At 46.7% G+C, this 16668-nt stretch overlaps 3 protein-coding genes across 3 annotated transcripts in view; 2 read left to right on the top strand and 1 right to left on the bottom strand.

Annotated features, from left to right (window-relative positions):
- The window catches only part of coro1a (coronin, actin binding protein, 1A), a 7973-nt gene extending 7556 nt beyond the window's left edge, over positions 1–417 (top strand). Inside the window, exon 11 of the mRNA XM_084470008.1 lies at positions 1–417. This exon is cut by the window's left edge and continues 1 nt beyond it. Within this exon, the coding sequence (XP_084326134.1) occupies positions 1–95 (95 nt within the window). The 3' untranslated portion in view covers positions 96–417.
- A 587-nt stretch (positions 418–1004) lies between these two features.
- On the bottom strand, positions 1005–2026 carry cldni (claudin i; the record flags this gene model as incomplete). Its single annotated transcript, XM_084463381.1, has 2 exons — positions 1005–1514; positions 1895–2026. 2 exons carry the CDS (start codon positions 2024–2026, stop codon positions 1005–1007), a joined length of 642 nt encoding a protein of 213 aa, XP_084319507.1.
- Positions 2027–4814: 2788 nt separating this feature from the next.
- Positions 4815–14212, top strand: ppp1caa (protein phosphatase 1, catalytic subunit, alpha isozyme a). Its single transcript, XM_084488400.1, has 8 exons — positions 4815–4979; positions 5247–5367; positions 10705–10836; positions 11232–11462; positions 11796–11900; positions 12302–12525; positions 13006–13140; positions 13633–14212. Exons 2-8 carry the CDS (start codon positions 5313–5315, stop codon positions 13747–13749), a joined length of 999 nt encoding a protein of 332 aa, XP_084344526.1. The 5' UTR covers positions 4815–4979; positions 5247–5312; the 3' UTR covers positions 13750–14212.
- Positions 14213–16668: the final 2456 nt, after the last annotated feature.

The following is a 16668-nucleotide window of genomic DNA, read 5'->3' as shown; positions in this document are numbered from 1 at the left end:
AGATTGAAAGCTTGCGGAAGGAAGTGAAGCAGTTGAAACAGGCTTTGGAGGAGCTTACCAAGACGGTGAATGAGCTCCAACTCAAGCAGCAGTAGTGCTGCTTCATTTTATATATGGTAGTGTAAACACCACTGGATTTATAGCAGTAAAATATTGTACTTCGAAAAACGAGGTCATCATTTTAATGTTATGAATTCAATGGTGTTTACATTTCCATATACAAAATTATATTATTTGAATTCAAAACATTGTGCCAGTGATTTGCTTCCATGAGGGTTGTATGACGAGCCATGATACATAACTTCCGGTGGCAAATTCAAAACATTCCTGAAATATTTTTTTAGAAATACTTTCACAACAAACGATAATATATGCATTCCATAGTTTGCAATAAAATGTTTGTTTTTCAAAATTCTACCTGAGCGTCTTGACTTGTTTCTTAAAGAAAACGTTACACGAGGAGAAAATGTGCTCAATAGAGCGCAGAGCTCGACCGGGGACAGGACTGCATGGCCGCTGTGTTTGGTTTATTATCCGGAGGTTCGTGCAACATCAAATGCACAAAAAACATGAACCAAATACTGGCCTTCAAAAAATACAAGCAACAACAAAATGTACACAATCTTCCTTTATTACATTTAAGACATTGAAATAACAAAAAAAAAATGCCGGAAGAATGAAACAGGTTTGGATACGACGGCAAATGCTAAACAAATTCACAAAAACCAAGACAAACAATGTCTGTTCATTGACTGGTAAGAAGTGACCGTTTCCACACCTTGTTCCACGAGACACTTGTATGAGAGACTAGTCGGCTTATAACCTCACTAAAAACCCTGTAACCTAATGTAACCTAAGACCAAAGTAAAACACCAAAAAAAGATGACACAAGCTATGCACTTGTTTCATGGTATTTACAATACTCCCTTCCCCCAAAAAACAACCGCCCTGCCTATGTGTCGGCCCTCGTGTCCCTCCCTCGCCGCGCCGCGCTGTCCTCCACCTCAGACATAGTTCTTGTTGGGCGCGGAGGCGCCGCCGCCGTTGCTGTAGTACTTTGCGGCCCCCCCGGAGCCCCCCGACTTGACCTTGCTGAAGCAGCACAGCAGACCCCCGGCCAGGATGAGCAGCCCGCCGGCCGCCCAGCCCACGAAGATGCACGCGCCCAGCTCCCTCTTCTGACTGGCGGGCACCAAGGGGTCGTTGAAGTTGCGCACGGTGTTGTGGGCGGACCAACTCACGGGGATCATGACCAGGAGGCCGCCCAGGATCAGCCCGATGCCCGCCACCAGGGAGATCTTGGCTTTGGCGTGGTCGCTCTCCACGCACGTGGTGAAGTCGGCGCCGGCGAAGAGCATGAGGAGGCTGAGGGAGCACAGCATGCAGCTGATGATCACCATGCCGCGGGCCGCCTGCAGGTCCGACGACAGCACCAGCATGGACTCGTACTTCTTGCACTGCTGCTGGCCGGTGCTCTGCACCACGCAGTTCATCCACAGGCCCTCCTCGACACTCTGGAGGGAGGGAGGGAGGGAGGGAGGGAGGGAGGGGGAGGGAGGGAGGGAGAGAGGGAGAGAGATGTACAGAGATTTAGAATAGGATGTAGGCCTTGTAAGTTAGTCAAGAACATGGATCGCTTTCTGTCTTTGTTGTCCAAACCAGCATGTTATTATTGTTTAAAGTTGTTATGTAGGCGCTCCATCGGATGGAGACAATATCCTACTCTATTGCATTTGAATGGCACATTTTAAAATAAAATTGGACACAGACCTGGATAAGACGAAAACAGGCAAGAAAACAGAACAACAACTCGACAAGTCGATACAAACGAACGACTGCTGTGATGCTGAAGACGAAACAAAGGACAACAGAAGTCCTCCATCCATCCACTCACCTGCGCTACGACGATGCTCTGCCCGGTGAAGGCCGTGATCTTCCACCTGGGGATGGCGCAGCACACGATGGCCCCGACCAGGCCCAGGATCCCGAGGGACACGCACACAATTTGCACTCCGGAGGAGCCCATTCTGGAAGCACAGCAGGTACCCTCATTTTTACATCATCCCTTTACATCAGTCTGTCTTTTTTTTTAATTAATTTTTTTTTTTTTACAGAAGAGACATTTGATGTGCATTGAAGAGCATTGATGCCAGCAGGCACCGTGTGGCTTCTGCTGTGAAACACCAGGGGGAGGTGGGGGGAGGATTACATCTCAATGAACGTCCTGTCATTTTCTTTGCAATATGTCAACGGTGAGTCACAGTCGCAGGCTTAGCAGGCGTTTAATTACACTCCTGTACAATGTTCGGAGTGAGTATAAGTAGAGCTCACATCGACACAGGCCTCTACACGAATAACGTAGCCCAGAGCTGTAATGTTTCCAAACAGACCCGGCTCAGACACAAGTCCGGACAGGCTTGTGTGTTTGGTGGAGGGGCCGGGCCACACCTTCACAGTAACCTGAGCAGTGATGGGATTGGCTTGTTTGTTCTCTTTCCGAAGACCTCTAGTCAGATACCCGGAGCTACACACCTCAAGGAATCTTTTTCTGTTTGGAAAAGTTTTTTTTTTTTGTTGTGATGTTGTTTTGATGCATAATATCTCCTGGACTAAAAGGACGAAGATTTAGGGGTTTTTTGGAGGGAGAAGGGACCAGGTTTTTTTTTTATTTTGGGCGGGTTTGCAGCTAAACTTCAGTCCTCCAGCCAAAAAACGTCTAGTTTATATAATCACTCATGAAGGTTAAGGAACACAAGATGAACAATTTTTTAATATAACCAAGACATTGCAATTTAGTTAGTCCATACATTGAATTTGAATGGATATCAAGCTGCTCTTAACTTTTGATTGGTAACACTTTACAATAAGGGAACTAAATAACTAATTAACCAAAAATAAAACTCAGTTAATGCAGTAATAAGCATTATTATATTGTATTAGCGTAAGGATTACTAGACCATTGGTTTACTGTTAACTGTTAGTTAATGCTTATTACTGTTGACTGCTGTTTAATAATGGTTCAATAATGCACCCTAGTTTAAAAGTATATTTACATTTTATAATGGTTACTTGTGCCCACTAAATAAGTACAATTAATTAAGTAATAGCATTACACCAATTCTCTCATGTTCGGCTACATCAATTTAAAATATTATTCTTACCTTTTAAGTGATGCTCTTTCGCCTCGATAAAAAAAGAAATGAGAATGAATCTGAGATATTTTACTTTGAAAAGTTGAATCTGCTTGATAAAAGGCTGCTGGTCCGACGGTGAATAGTGGGCTGTGGCGCGGGGTCGGGGGTTCTTATAGAGGAATGCAAGGTGTAGGGTGGGGTTAAAGATGGACAGGGAAGAGATGCAGGAGAGAAGCCCTGCAGGACAAGACCGAACCTGTCCTTTACATCTCTCTCCCTCGCTTTTCGGTCGCCCACAGAATGCAAAGAATTGCTTCCTATACGTGGTAATCCTGGCTGCCTGTTTGTCTTGAAACGAAACCCTGCCACATCCCATTTTAATTTGAACAATATCATGTCAGAAGATATGCACTGTTATATGTTCTAATATTACATACATTTTGGATCACAGGTGAGCTCGGAGCAGCTGTTTTTGGATCCAGGTGAGTGATTCAGGTTGTTTGTGAAACCATTCACCGTTGAGTAGACCATAAACAACAACAGCAGTCAGTGAGTCATCGGGAATGTCGTCCCTCTTTTCCCTCCTCTTCCGAGGGCCGCCCAATGTGAACCCCCCCCCCCCCCCCCCCCGTGTGCCTGTGTGCGTCTGCACTGTGTGGGATGTGCGTAGGGATACTGGGCTGGACGAACCAGGGCGGGCTGGGGGTAGTGACGAGGAACTGGATTAGGGGACTGTGGCAAGAGGCCATGGAAAAAGATGGGGAAATAAGATGAGTAGGTTGGGAAACGATTTATGGATTTACGAGTTATGGATGTTTCATACCAGTTACCCTCACTCACACACACTAACACACACACACACACACACACACACACACACACACACACACACACACACACACACACACACACACCATAACACACACACACGCCCAGACTGATGGAAGATGCTATCTTCTTTTCTGCAAAGAAAAAAGTTTAAAAAAAGTAAAAAAAATAAAAAGTAAAAAAATAAATAAAAATAGATTGCAGATTGATACTGAATCAAGAAACATTCTTCAACATACTTGTCACAGTGTGCTTCAGAGGCTGCGCCTTTTGTTTCATTGTTTACGACACAAAGGAAACTAATCAACTAATAGTGTTGCATGTGAGAGAAATATTAATATTGTTAGCTATAAATCAAATACTTTGTTGAATATGTGTATTATATTTTCAAACGATGGTGTCTTTAATTCTCATCAAAGTTCCAGCTCAACTACAACTCACACAAAACTTGTAGAGTATGGCCTATGTTTCAAATATCTGTTTATGGGTGAGACAGAGATATTGGGCGACAATTGGAATGAGAAACAGTTTTTCAATGAGTGTTTCTATAGCGCGTGAAAGGCCTTCACCACTCGGACGGGGGGGGATAATTTCACCAACAACACCCATCCCGTGTCAAAAGAAGAAAAAAAAACAACGAACTGCAATTCCCAACATGACCACTCGGCGTCGCCCTCCGAGGCCTTTCCCCACAGATGCCATTTTGAATGGTCGAGGAGGTGCTTAAACCGCATGACGGATGCCGCGTCCGTCCAGTCGGAGCACACCATTTCAAGTGCTAAACCCCGCCGCCGGACCAATCGGCACCGAGCAGATTTAAAAGACATCACTACGTCCCAGCCTCCCTGCGAGAGTGTGAAAAACACGGCCCTTTTTTTTTTAAGTTCCGCGGTCGGGGAAAGATAAAGAGAGGGGGGCCTGCGCTGCGAAGGAGAAGGGGGCCCACAGTCACCATCGCCGGGTACATTTTCACACACACACGGGGAGAACTGTTGTCCGGTCGGAGCCGCGAACCAGGTAAATATTCCGTCCCCTTCAGTCCCTCCGGAGCGCATTCTATCCGCTAGCCGAGTTAGCTTAGCACTGTGCCCCGGGGTTGGGAGCTAGCTTATGCTAAGCTAACGCCAAAGCTCATTGATTTGCTGTGTGGTTCCGCCGGGGTTCGACGGGCTAGCGCGGTGCTAGCGCACACACACAAATACAAACCAGATCCTTAAAACAACGGAGCTGTGGTTTTAAAACTGTTTTTTTTGTGTGTGTGTGTGTGGTGTGTTTTGGTCGCAGTTTGAAGGTTGAAGTACGAGAAGCCGAGAGGACTTAGCTGCCCGAGAACGTCAGAAAATAAAGAAAATGGCGGAGCCGGACAAATTAAACATCGACTCCATCATTCAGCGTCTCCTTGAAGGTAAGCGGGTCCATGCGGGGTTCTCTTGACCCCGGGAGTGGTGGGCCTTCTCTGGCGGGGACGATTATACTTTTGGGTGGTGGTGGTTGTGGTGCAGAAATGCAATTGTGAGAATCTGATGGTGACATCGACCGGTGCTTGGCGAGGCTTTCTGGTGCGTGCTCGATGGGGGTTTCTCCCATTGCCAGGGACCATGGGTTGTACTGGTCCGTCAAAGGGTTGCACTGGAGCTGGATTAATGAGAGACCGTCCTGATGTAGTGGTTTGATCAGGACACTACTATGAACGTCTGGGATCAAAGTACAATTTTGACTACTGGGATTCTTGGCACTGAAATGGTGGAGTGCATTTAAGTGGCATGGAGTATAATCCACAAGTTTGTTTGATACACAAACACACACTTTTATATTAAATATTCAGTCCCGTTGTGGATTTTTGTTGTTAAAAGGCCCTTTATAGAAAATTAAATGTATTTGTGTAAAGCACCGATGCTTTTTGCAGAATGCACACCAAGGGCTGTTAAGCTGTGCTTTGTGTAAAGGTTATGATAATCTTGTGACAACTCTAATGGTCTTTGAGAGCACATTGTTCCAATGCCACTTTTATCAGCATCGTTTTTCTGGTAAGAAAAGTAATCATTCCTGCACGCTTGAATATTGCACAATGTTGCCTTTCTGTTGCCTGCATACAGAAATCTATTCTTATTTTTTTGGAATAGAAACGTTATCTCTGGTCTGTAGTTGCGCTATATTCTCTTGCTAACACCAGCATGATCCCCTGCGGTGTTTTTATTACAAACAAAGCTCTTCTGAAGTAGGCTTGCTATTATTATGAAGAGCTATGATCATCATGGTTGGTCATCACTAGACTATACAAAATATAAATCAAGGTTTGTGCACGCTTTTCTTTGATCTGGAAGTTTGGCCACCCAGTTTTGTGTGGACCATGAAGGTAATTTTGCTTTCATGTGTTTTCATTGCAAACATTGCACTGGCTGGACTTGGTCCAGCCATTAATTCTGCACTTTGAAGGAGTGTGCAGGGACACATGGCTCTCCTGAAACTCCCAGTGTATTCATTACGATTCATTAATGTTGTGTTTCACCAGAGTCCTCGTGTCTGCTGAGGCTGACCCAAGGATTCTAGATATATATTCTGTGTTCAGAGCAGCCTGATGTTGTTTCAGATTAACGCAAGCCGGCGCGATGTCACTCCTGAGGTTCAAATCCCTGCCTTACGGTTTTAAAAGTTCAGCAGGGGAGCGTTGAGTGTGGGACCGCAGTGAGCATGACCTCCTCCATTATAGGCTGTATATATAATTCTGGAGCCGCTGCTCTGTATTGAAACACAGCTGTCCCATTCTCAACCAGAGGCGTGCTTTCAGTGCACTTGCAGTGTGGAGATGAGTTGAGATTCGGTTTATATTTAAACCAAGCGTGTAGGACCGCTGCAGGAAGACATTTCTGCCAACGGTGACCTGCATCTAACTGAAGCAGCGCGGTGCAGAAATGGTGCACAAGTTGTGGCTGCTCTACGGCAGCTGTTATCGACTGGTCCAGCCCCACAACCCACACTCGTGAGTCCTTGGGTCACGACCCATTTTCATTGTTACTTCTCAACACATATTGCAGTAAACATCAGTGCGTCAAGGAATTACCAAAAAAAACAGTGAGCAAAAAAATCATAACAATTGGGGTTTAACTCGAAGGAATAGTAAGCCATTGAAGCACTGGTTCATTCATGAGCTACCGAAACTGTAGTTCTTTAAAGATTATGGTTTGGCATGTGCTTATTCGACTAGGGCTGAATGTTACATTTTTAAATGTCGTCTCCAGCTCCGCTGCTGTGTGTGATGACGTTGGTTTGTAGGCTACTGCACTCTCGCTGCCTCATCCTTGTGATCAACCTTCTTTTCTAAGATGTCCCTGACCCACTCAGTCCCTGACCCACTCAGCCCGAGACTCACACAAAATGCCCCCGCGGCCCAAACCGGTTCAGAACTAATGCTCTGTGGTACTGCAGGCTGTGAATCATCGCTCCTGAACATGAACACGTTAACGGATGCATTAGGAATGATCTGTAAAATGGCATGTTTAATTAAGTCCTTTTTTTTTTTTTTTTTTTTTTAGGACTCATCAGCTGTAGTTGAAATGAGAGTAGTAGAGAAAAAGTTATCAGAAGAGAGCAATATTTAGAAATGAACAACCCCCCAAAAAAATACATGGCGCCTCCCTTGAGCAGTCCATTCACGCCCTCACAGGGGTCAAGATTAGGGGCGCAAACGTCAACGAGTTCTCGTTAAGCAAGTCATAAACAATAACAATGATGAAACAATTCATCATACGTCTATTATGTTATGTATTTTGGCAACGTTTGAGCAGGATATATCATCAAATAGTCTTAAAGCCTTCGCCTGTTGTGCATTCATGCATTGTTGCAGACAACAAGTTTTAATACAGATTCAGGCCAAGTTCCCTAGACTAACTTCCCCTCAGCATTCGAAAAGCTTTACAATAATGGCCGCCTGCCAGGAACGTCCTGACATCAGAACTGGAAGTGAGCTGTGTAGAAGCTTAGCTTAGCTCTGCTGTGGCGGTGTAGGCAATTCCTCTGAATACCTTGGGTTTCAAAACGTCCCCCATGGCTGCATGCATCATGAAAACCGGTGTTTAGAAGTTCATCACGCTATCTCTAAAACAAGTCACTCTACCGGTTAAAAATGCTTGAAATGTGGAACCGTGTATTCAATGATATCTTTCTTTTGGTATGTCTTGCATCCCTAGAGAATGATTGGCACGCTGGATTCTCCAAACTAATCAGGACTGCAGAGAGAGATGCACTGATTGGTCAGAAATGAGCCGGGATTGGTCTGAAATCAGAATGGTCTGATTATATTATACAACCTCATTGTCATTGTGCAGGGTGCAAGTACAGAGACGAGGAAATGCAGTTGGATATTAACCAACCAAGTGCAAAAGGCAGTAAGGTGCAGAGTATGTAAATGTTAACGACTAATATAGATGGTGCAGTGTCATCAGTATGTAACAGTAAAGACAGGTATAAACTGTTAAGTATGGTGTGCAAGTGCACAGTCAACCAGAAATCACATTCTCACAGAGCAATTCACTCATGAATGGCTGTAGAAAAAAAAATGGCACTTAAATTGTACCTCTTAAATCACACTTTTCTTCGACTCGTCATTTCTTTTATGAGAAGAAAAAACGTTTCAACTTGGGCTGCGACGGCAACACACTCGGCTTTGATTCCTTTTTTCTCTAAGTGTCAACATCCAAGCCCGAGTCTGTTCTCCCCGCTGAGTCTCGTGGAACTTAGTGGCATTATGAAAGCAAAGAATGTGCCTTCTGGGCCGTGGTGGTGGTGGTGGTGGAGCAGCGTCTGTTTTGTACACAGCTTGTTTCACTGAGTCCGTGATAAGGTTGCCGGCGCGGCACAGTGGAAAACAAACAGGGCAGATAATGGCAGTATTTATATCCTCTTGCGTAACAGGGCTGACCTTTTTTTTTTTTTTTTTTTTTTTTTTTCCCCTTTCTCAAATTCCGCCTTTACGTCTGACTATAATCATTTCCCTTTTTTTGGTTAATTGCTGTTCTTCGCCGTGTTTGTCTAGACGTGTGTTTAATTCGGTCATAAAGGTAGTGTGTGTGTGTGTGTGTGTGGTGGAAGCACACCTTTTAGGGTCCTGCACTGTTAACCCACCCACCTGCCTGCACACACGCTTGTTCGATGACCAAAACCAATGAAATGCATTGGGAGGGGGGTGGGACTTCCTTTTAAATTGGATTACGCGTGCATTAGACGTAAATGGCTCCAGTCACAGGGGCCGCGCTCTCCCCTGTGCTGCTGAAAGCACAACGGAGGAACCATGACATCATGGCTAAGTGGAGGGCCAGGCTTGACTAAACTAACTGTTGATCCCAACTCCACTGGCTCCCCGCCCCCCCCCCCCCCCCCCCGCCGTCCTGCTTTGTGCCGATCCAACCTTTTCCTTTCTGCCCCATGATCAGCGCAGCAGAAAGCCCCTTTGTTAGGCAGTCCACCGACCGGCTCTGAGCTCACTGCTGCCCGCTGCCCACGGGGTTAACTTTGGAGTAAGCTCTGCTGGGGCTTAGCCAGGAGTAATCCAGGTTTAAAGAGGCGAGCAGCGCTGCACAGTATTGATACCTCGTTCTCACTTGTGAGGACCTCGCTTCCTAATTCCCTTTTAGGGCTGATATTTTTGTTGTCTCCTCATCCAAGGAATTGGGTGTTACTTGTACCCAGTGATGCCTAATTGGTAAATAAATAAAAACAAATCGATTGTTGAAGTGAGGACATGCTCCTCATAGAGATGTTATTTCCAAATGCATTGATATTTGGTTTGCTTGGAAATTCTACTTACAATTCCAATAAATCCATGCAGGGGATAACTTTCTAGATACGCCCCCCAGCTCTAATTAAAATTCTCTCAGTCAGTTGCGTTGTGGTGTCTGAATTGTAAATGGTCACAGCACACAGGCCATCGTACACTCCACCGTCTAAATTTGTAGTGTAGACCACACTCACTCCAGCAGGCGCATGTTCGTGCAGATGTAAAACTAGTGTCTCGGAGTGCTCTGATCGCCATCTCTTGGGCCTCGGGTTCATGTTGAGGTTCAAGATTCCTTTTAACAAGTTTGGGTTGTCTTTTTTTATCTTGACCTGAGATTGGTTTCGGTATGAAAGCAAGAAAGAGCAGAACGTGATGTTCACTGACAAGACCATAGCTGAGCGAGGTGCTGAGGCTCTCACCTGACCGCATCGGTTAGGAAGATGTCTTCTCGTATGTCAGACGTTGCACAATTCAACCCAGAACACCAGCCTTTGAACTCTGAAGCAAGCCCCTTTTTCCTGCTGACTGTGGTGAATCGCGTGCACCTTTGCAGTCCCTGTGCGGCGATAACGTCATCAGTGATGCAGTGGGGGGGGGCGTTGGATGTCTTTCTCATGGGTGCAGCTCTGCACTCACAGGCTGATCTTGGCTCTGCTCTTAACCAGGAAACGTGTTGTTTGTTAGCTACTGTGTTATCGACTATTCAATGTTTTTGCTCCCCACGAGTTGTCTTGTGTCTGATGGGTCTGAAGTGTCTGGAGCATTTATCCAACGCCACAACCATGGCCCTTATTGTCAAAATATTTTCCGATGTTGTGGGTTTTAACAAAGCCATGCAATCCGTATGTTGGCACAATAGTTTCTGTTCTCTACACATGCACGTACTTCAACCGTTTCCATTGCTCACTTCTGCTTCCTGCGTCCTCTCTCTTGCTCTCTCTCTCTCCCCCTCTATTTCCACTACTCCAGTCAAGGGCTCTCGTCCGGGAAAGAATGTCCAGCTGACGGAGAACGAGATCCGCGGCCTTTGCCTCAAGTCTCGTGAAATCTTTCTCAGCCAGCCCATCCTGCTGGAACTGGAAGCGCCACTCAAGATCTGCGGTGAGTCCTCCCAGACAGCAGTGCCCCTTTTGACCTCACATTGACACCGCCCCCACACTGCCACCGGCTGACTGCGGCCACCAGGAGCCCAGCAGGGTTACCAAGTGGATAGGAGAAAGAGCGTTGCGTTTTTTACATTTTAGGGGACTTTGCTGACGCTTTTGATCCAAAGCGACTCACACCCATTCATTCACGTGTCCTCGAGCAAGACAATGTCTCGCTCGGGGGACACCTCGACACTCGGCTAGGAGGAGCCGAGGATCGATCTAGCAACCTTCCGGTTGCCAGTCAACCAGCTCTACCTGCTGAGCTACTGCTGTTGCCCGTTTAGTTTGCCACCAGGGTGTGGCCATAACAATCTAACCCTCTGCCGTCGCCACCCCCCCCCTCCGCAGGCGACGTCCATGGCCAATACTACGACCTGCTTCGGTTGTTTGAATACGGAGGCTTCCCGCCCGAGAGCAACTACCTGTTCCTGGGCGACTACGTGGACCGAGGCAAGCAGTCCCTGGAGACCATCTGCCTGCTGCTGGCCTACAAGGTCAAGTACCCCGAGAACTTCTTCCTGCTGCGCGGGAACCACGAGTGCGCCTCCATCAACCGCATCTACGGCTTCTACGACGAGTGTGAGTATCAGGAGGACCACGGCGCTCCTAGGCCCAGTCCCGTTTCTCTTCCCTTAACAAGAACACTTGCTTTGAGTGCCCTTAGCTGCAAGTCAGCTACTGAGCTGGCTAGCGTTCAAGGGTTGGTTTTTTTTTTTTTAAAGGGGAAAAACAGCACTCCCCCTTGCTCCCTTAAGTATTGGGACACCCTACCCCCTTTGTGGGAACGTGCAAAATCTAGGGTTAGGGCTCAAATCTATAGGGGAAGGGGGAGAATTGGGACAGGGCCTTAGTCTCTCATGAAGCCCCCTTCACGCTGGTGCTCATTTCTGTCCCCGTCTTCTCTGTCCGCAGGCAAGCGACGATATAACATCAAGCTGTGGAAGACCTTCACAGACTGCTTTAACTGTTTACCCGTGGCTGCCATCGTAGACGAGAAGATCTTCTGCTGCCACGGAGGTAGTCGGTCATTCCTAATCAGCCTGTCTGGCCTTAATGGGGCGATATTATGCCACCGGGTGTGAGTGTGATTAGCCATTATAAGCTGTTTGAAAGTCTGCCCTTCCCTGTGCCCTAGTGACATAAGAAGTGACATAAGAATGCTAATAAGTATGCTGGATAGATCAGATTGACTGATCAATCCGGTATACATACTAGGTGGACACACCCACTTGTGATGTCACTAGGGCAAAGGGGAAAAGGCAGATTTTCAAACGGCGTGTAATGGCTAATCACTCACACCTGATGACATATCATCACCCCCACGTTAACCCGATCGAGGATTCTTTGATGATGCACAAAATGGTGGCGACGCTTGTGCTCATTGACCGTTGTCTCGGCCCCCCTCTCGTTGTCCACAGGTCTGTCCCCGGACCTCCAGTCCATGGAGCAGGTGCGCAGAGTCATGCGGCCCACGGACGTGCCCGACCAGGGCCTGCTGTGCGACCTGCTGTGGGCCGACCCCGACAAAGACGTCCTGGGCTGGGGAGAGAACGACCGCGGCGTCTCCTTCACGTTCGGCGCCGACGTGGTGGCCAAATTTTTGCACAAGCACGACATGGACCTTATATGCAGGGCACATCAGGTGAGGGGCCGGAAGCTTCCGTCAGCTCGTTTAGTGCTGCTGTTTAAGCAGGGTCGCTGAGGTCCTGCTTTAGTCTTAAAAAAGTGTTTGTTTATTGAAACACGGTTGCATTATCTTCAGCTTAAATGTGTTTCTGGGGGGAAATGTGTGTTCATTACTCTCTAACAGAACGACAAATCGAACCAACACGGAACCAATTTCCATAAATGCAAAGTGCATTTTGTTTACTTTGCGAGTTACGCACAGACTGTTTTTCCTTCCTATCCTTTGTATTTTTTTGACCGTACGGATGTGAAATAAGGTCTTGATCGCATCCTAAGGATCTTAAATATATCTTGAACCTACAGAAACCCTGGTTGTTAACCTTGCATTAGATCTTAAATTGTTGACATTCAATGCGAGCGATGTTGTCAAAACAAACGTTTAGCATTTCTCCTGTGATGCCAACTCTGCGCTGACCGCCCCTCCGCCCCTCCCCAGGTGGTAGAAGACGGCTACGAGTTCTTCGCCAAGAGGCAACTTGTCACGCTGTTCTCGGCCCCCAACTACTGCGGGGAGTTCGACAACGCCGGTGCCATGATGAGTGTGGACGAGACTCTCATGTGCTCCTTCCAGGTACGCTGTCAACAGCGCTCAGTTTTCCTCTGCACTGTGAGCGCAGGCTGCTGTGCATTAGTCTGGCTCCATGTCGCCACATGGTTAGTAGTGAACGTGCTAACGGGGTGTATTGGACATTCAGGGACATCGGGCAGAAGCATGTGGCTTCATCAGGAGGTAGAGCGGGGTCGGCTGGTAACCGGAAGGTTGCTAGTTCGATCCCCGGCTCCTCCTAGCGTGAGAGTGTGGAGGTGTCCCTGAGCGAGAGACGCCCTCACCCTGACTGCTCCCGACGAGCTGACTGTCAGCCCTGCGTGGCTGACGCTGCCGTCGCTGTGTGAATGTGTGCATGAAGGGGTGAATGTGAGGCGATATTGTAACGCACTTTGAGCGGCCCCTGGTTAGGAAAGCGCTGTATAAAGGCAGTCCGTTTACCATGTTGTGCTGGTTCCATCCCTAGCGGGTGTGTTTGAGGGTTCTAACGTTCTCGTCCGCTGCTGTTCCCTGCAGATCCTCAAGCCTGCCGATAAGAAGTTGTATTCTTACGCTGGACAAGGGCCGATCGGCGCTGGCAGACCGGTGACCCCACCACGGAATTCAGCCAAGGGGCCCAAAGCCAAAAAATAGCACCTGCTTGGGTCTGGCTCCCCTTAAAAAACCAACCAACACCCCCCTCCCTCCCCCTCTCCCCCCCCCCCCCCCCCCTCCCGACTCTCTGCCTCTACCTCCCAACACATTTTCTCCCTCATCACCAAACAGCGACAACGCAAACAGTATCCAGGGTCCTGTCCTGTTTTTTCCTCTGAAACTATTTTTAACTGTTTGGCTGTTGGGTGTGTGTGTGCGTGTGTATGTGTATGTGTGCGTGTGTGTATGAGCAATGAGAGGATGAATTAAAGATGCGGCTGTACTGTGCATACGAGCAAATGTGTTTTTTTTTTTTTTTTTTTTTTGTTCTCTTTTCTTTTTCTCTTTCCCATGTCCTCTTTGCTCTGTTATCCTGTCACTTTGTAGATGAAATGGGTTCTACCCCCTCAGTGATGTTAATGCGCACCTGGACGCGGGGGGGGGGGGGGGGGGGGTTTGGGGGCCGGGGAATGGGGGAGAGGGGGGGGGGAGGCGTGGGCGGGTGAGGGCCCTTACTGTTAATGTCAAGGCCCTGCACTGTTTAATGTTAAACACAAGCTTTTGTATATCCCGTTTGAGAGGTTTGTGCGTGTTTATTTGCGCGTGTGGGGGTGGGGGGGGTGGGGTTAAGGGTCATGGGGTTAGCTTGCACGCTGAAATAATAACAGCACATAAATTCCCACTTGAGCGCACAGGTGGCCATGTGCAGAATGATCCTTACCTATACAGAGTCTCATGACGCTAGCAACTTTAATTTTCTCCCCCATTTACCTTTTTTTTTTTTTTTTTGAAAAACCAATGATTTAGAAAAAAAACACAATCATGGATGTGAAATAGTTTTGCTCTTTGTTTTTATTTTTCATTCTTTTTCTCTTTATTTTTTTTAGAATCATGAATACAGGTGTTTTTTGTTTTTCTTTCCCTTTTTCGTTGTTAGTCTGACAGTCAATGACGAATAAAGAGAACCATTTATTTGAAATATGCCACTCTTATTGTCTTTTGTCTTTGTGTGGCGGCCGTTTTTGTCCTCCGGCACAAAGGTCTCGAGCGAACGCATCCAGTGGCTGGCGTCCTGTTCTCAAGCATCGGAACTTTAATGTTTAGTCCGCCACGATGTTGCTAGGGGAAAAAAAAAATATATCCAATTGATTATTTTTCAAAATTGGGTGAAATATATAAAACTTATATAATCGTTCCATGAAAGAAATGTAAAATGGTACAAAACCGGACATTGTTAACTGAATAATTTGTCCATGTTTTAGTCAGGGCACTGCTTCCTCTCTCGCTCTCATTAGGCATAGCTGTTGCTGCTTCCAGCTCCGAAACACTTAAAAGTGTGAGTCAGAGGGGTGGGTGGTGTGTTTTGTGTATTTGACTGATTATTCATTGGTTTGTTGGCAGACTCGCTGCAGCGAGGTGCCTTGCCAACACTGCTTTATCTAGGGAACCATTTAAAAAAAGGTTTTCTACGGCAACCAAGGATAAAATGCAATGCGATTTTCTTCCTCCTTTCATATCGACGGCCCCATTTGGCAACCTTTTGACGCGTCATTCTTGATCTTGCCTCGGACACCTAATGACCTTATTTTAGAGTGCACTGTAATTTAACAACCTGTAATTATAATAATGGAGGGCACTTTTCCAGGACCTGTGAGCTTGTGGTGTTTTGCCTTTTACAGTGCCAACGAAAACACACCAAATTCTTGTTTTGCTTGCTGCCTAACGAATGTCAATGCTTTTACACTCATTTGTTTTAGCACTATATATAGTGTGCTTCACAAAGTGTATGGTTCTCTTTGCACACACATACACACTGCACATGCATGCACAGAGAGAGAGTACAACTAGACCTGTCTCATTGTCTTGTACGTCATTCATGAGGTCCATTGACACATTTCTATATCAGTGGGCGACACTCGGGGCTCCTAAACGTTCTGTGTTGGGGAAATTCCACCTCCCATCTCCACTGATCTTCATCAACCCCTTACTGCAAGTCCCTGGCCCCTGAGCAGGGGGTCAGGGCCACGTGATGGTGCCGTGACAGTTGAATAGGAGAGGGGAGAGGGGGCCAATCATAAGCTGAAAACCTGTTTTTGTCATACCTGAAAAGGCCCTTTCCTGCACCCACTGCATGAATAGCTTAATGAAAGTAATGGCTGATTATTCACTGATTATTATATTTTTGTATATATTTTTTGTTTTTGCCAGTAGAGCCAGTATCACCATTTTGTTCCAGTTGCATACACATGGTTGTCTAAAACTCTCTAAATTTGAATGTGTGTCATCTATATTTTCTTAGTACTCCCCCCAGAAGTTAGAAATAGTGAGAAATAGTTTTCGATATCTTGTGGTCTGAGGATATAACCTCATTTCAAGAATTTGAGGGCAGGAAGTGACTCTACCGGAGGTCGAGCAGAGGCGTTGAAGAGAAGCTGTTCATCACTTCGCGGCTGTCATCCAATGTCTTGAACACGGAGACCTTGCTTCAAGTTGATAAAGTGACACTTTGTACAAAAGACACAAAACAATGGCAATTTCCAGAAAGAGGTTGGACTCTAATGCAGCAACATATCGCAAGACTGCGGAGCACAGTAAGCTACCACCCACATTATCTAGGGACAACATACATAAATTAGCTAATTGCAGCAATGAGTTGCGGGGTAACGGAGACAACGGAAATAGAAGAAGCAAGGAACTTCTTAATCATTTTAGATTGCCCCACTAAGGGCATCGAGAGCAAATGTCTTCACCCAAACAAAAAACAAAGATCAGGCAGTCTCTTTGTGGCAGAAGATACTACTGTGCAATCTCTGGCAAACCTCATTCTAAAACAGCGGGAGGAGCATCTTCCATTGGACGAGTGCAGAGGTCAATCATCTGAGAGCCAACGTGGGCGGGACCGCAAGGGTGTGTGCGTGC

This window comes from Micromesistius poutassou (genome assembly GCF_964030765.1).
Source record: "Micromesistius poutassou genome assembly, chromosome: 1".
NCBI lineage: Eukaryota > Metazoa > Chordata > Actinopteri > Gadiformes > Gadidae > Micromesistius > Micromesistius poutassou.
The sequence above is the reverse complement of the archived record's forward strand: the minus strand, read 5'-3'. Positions and strand labels throughout refer to the sequence as shown.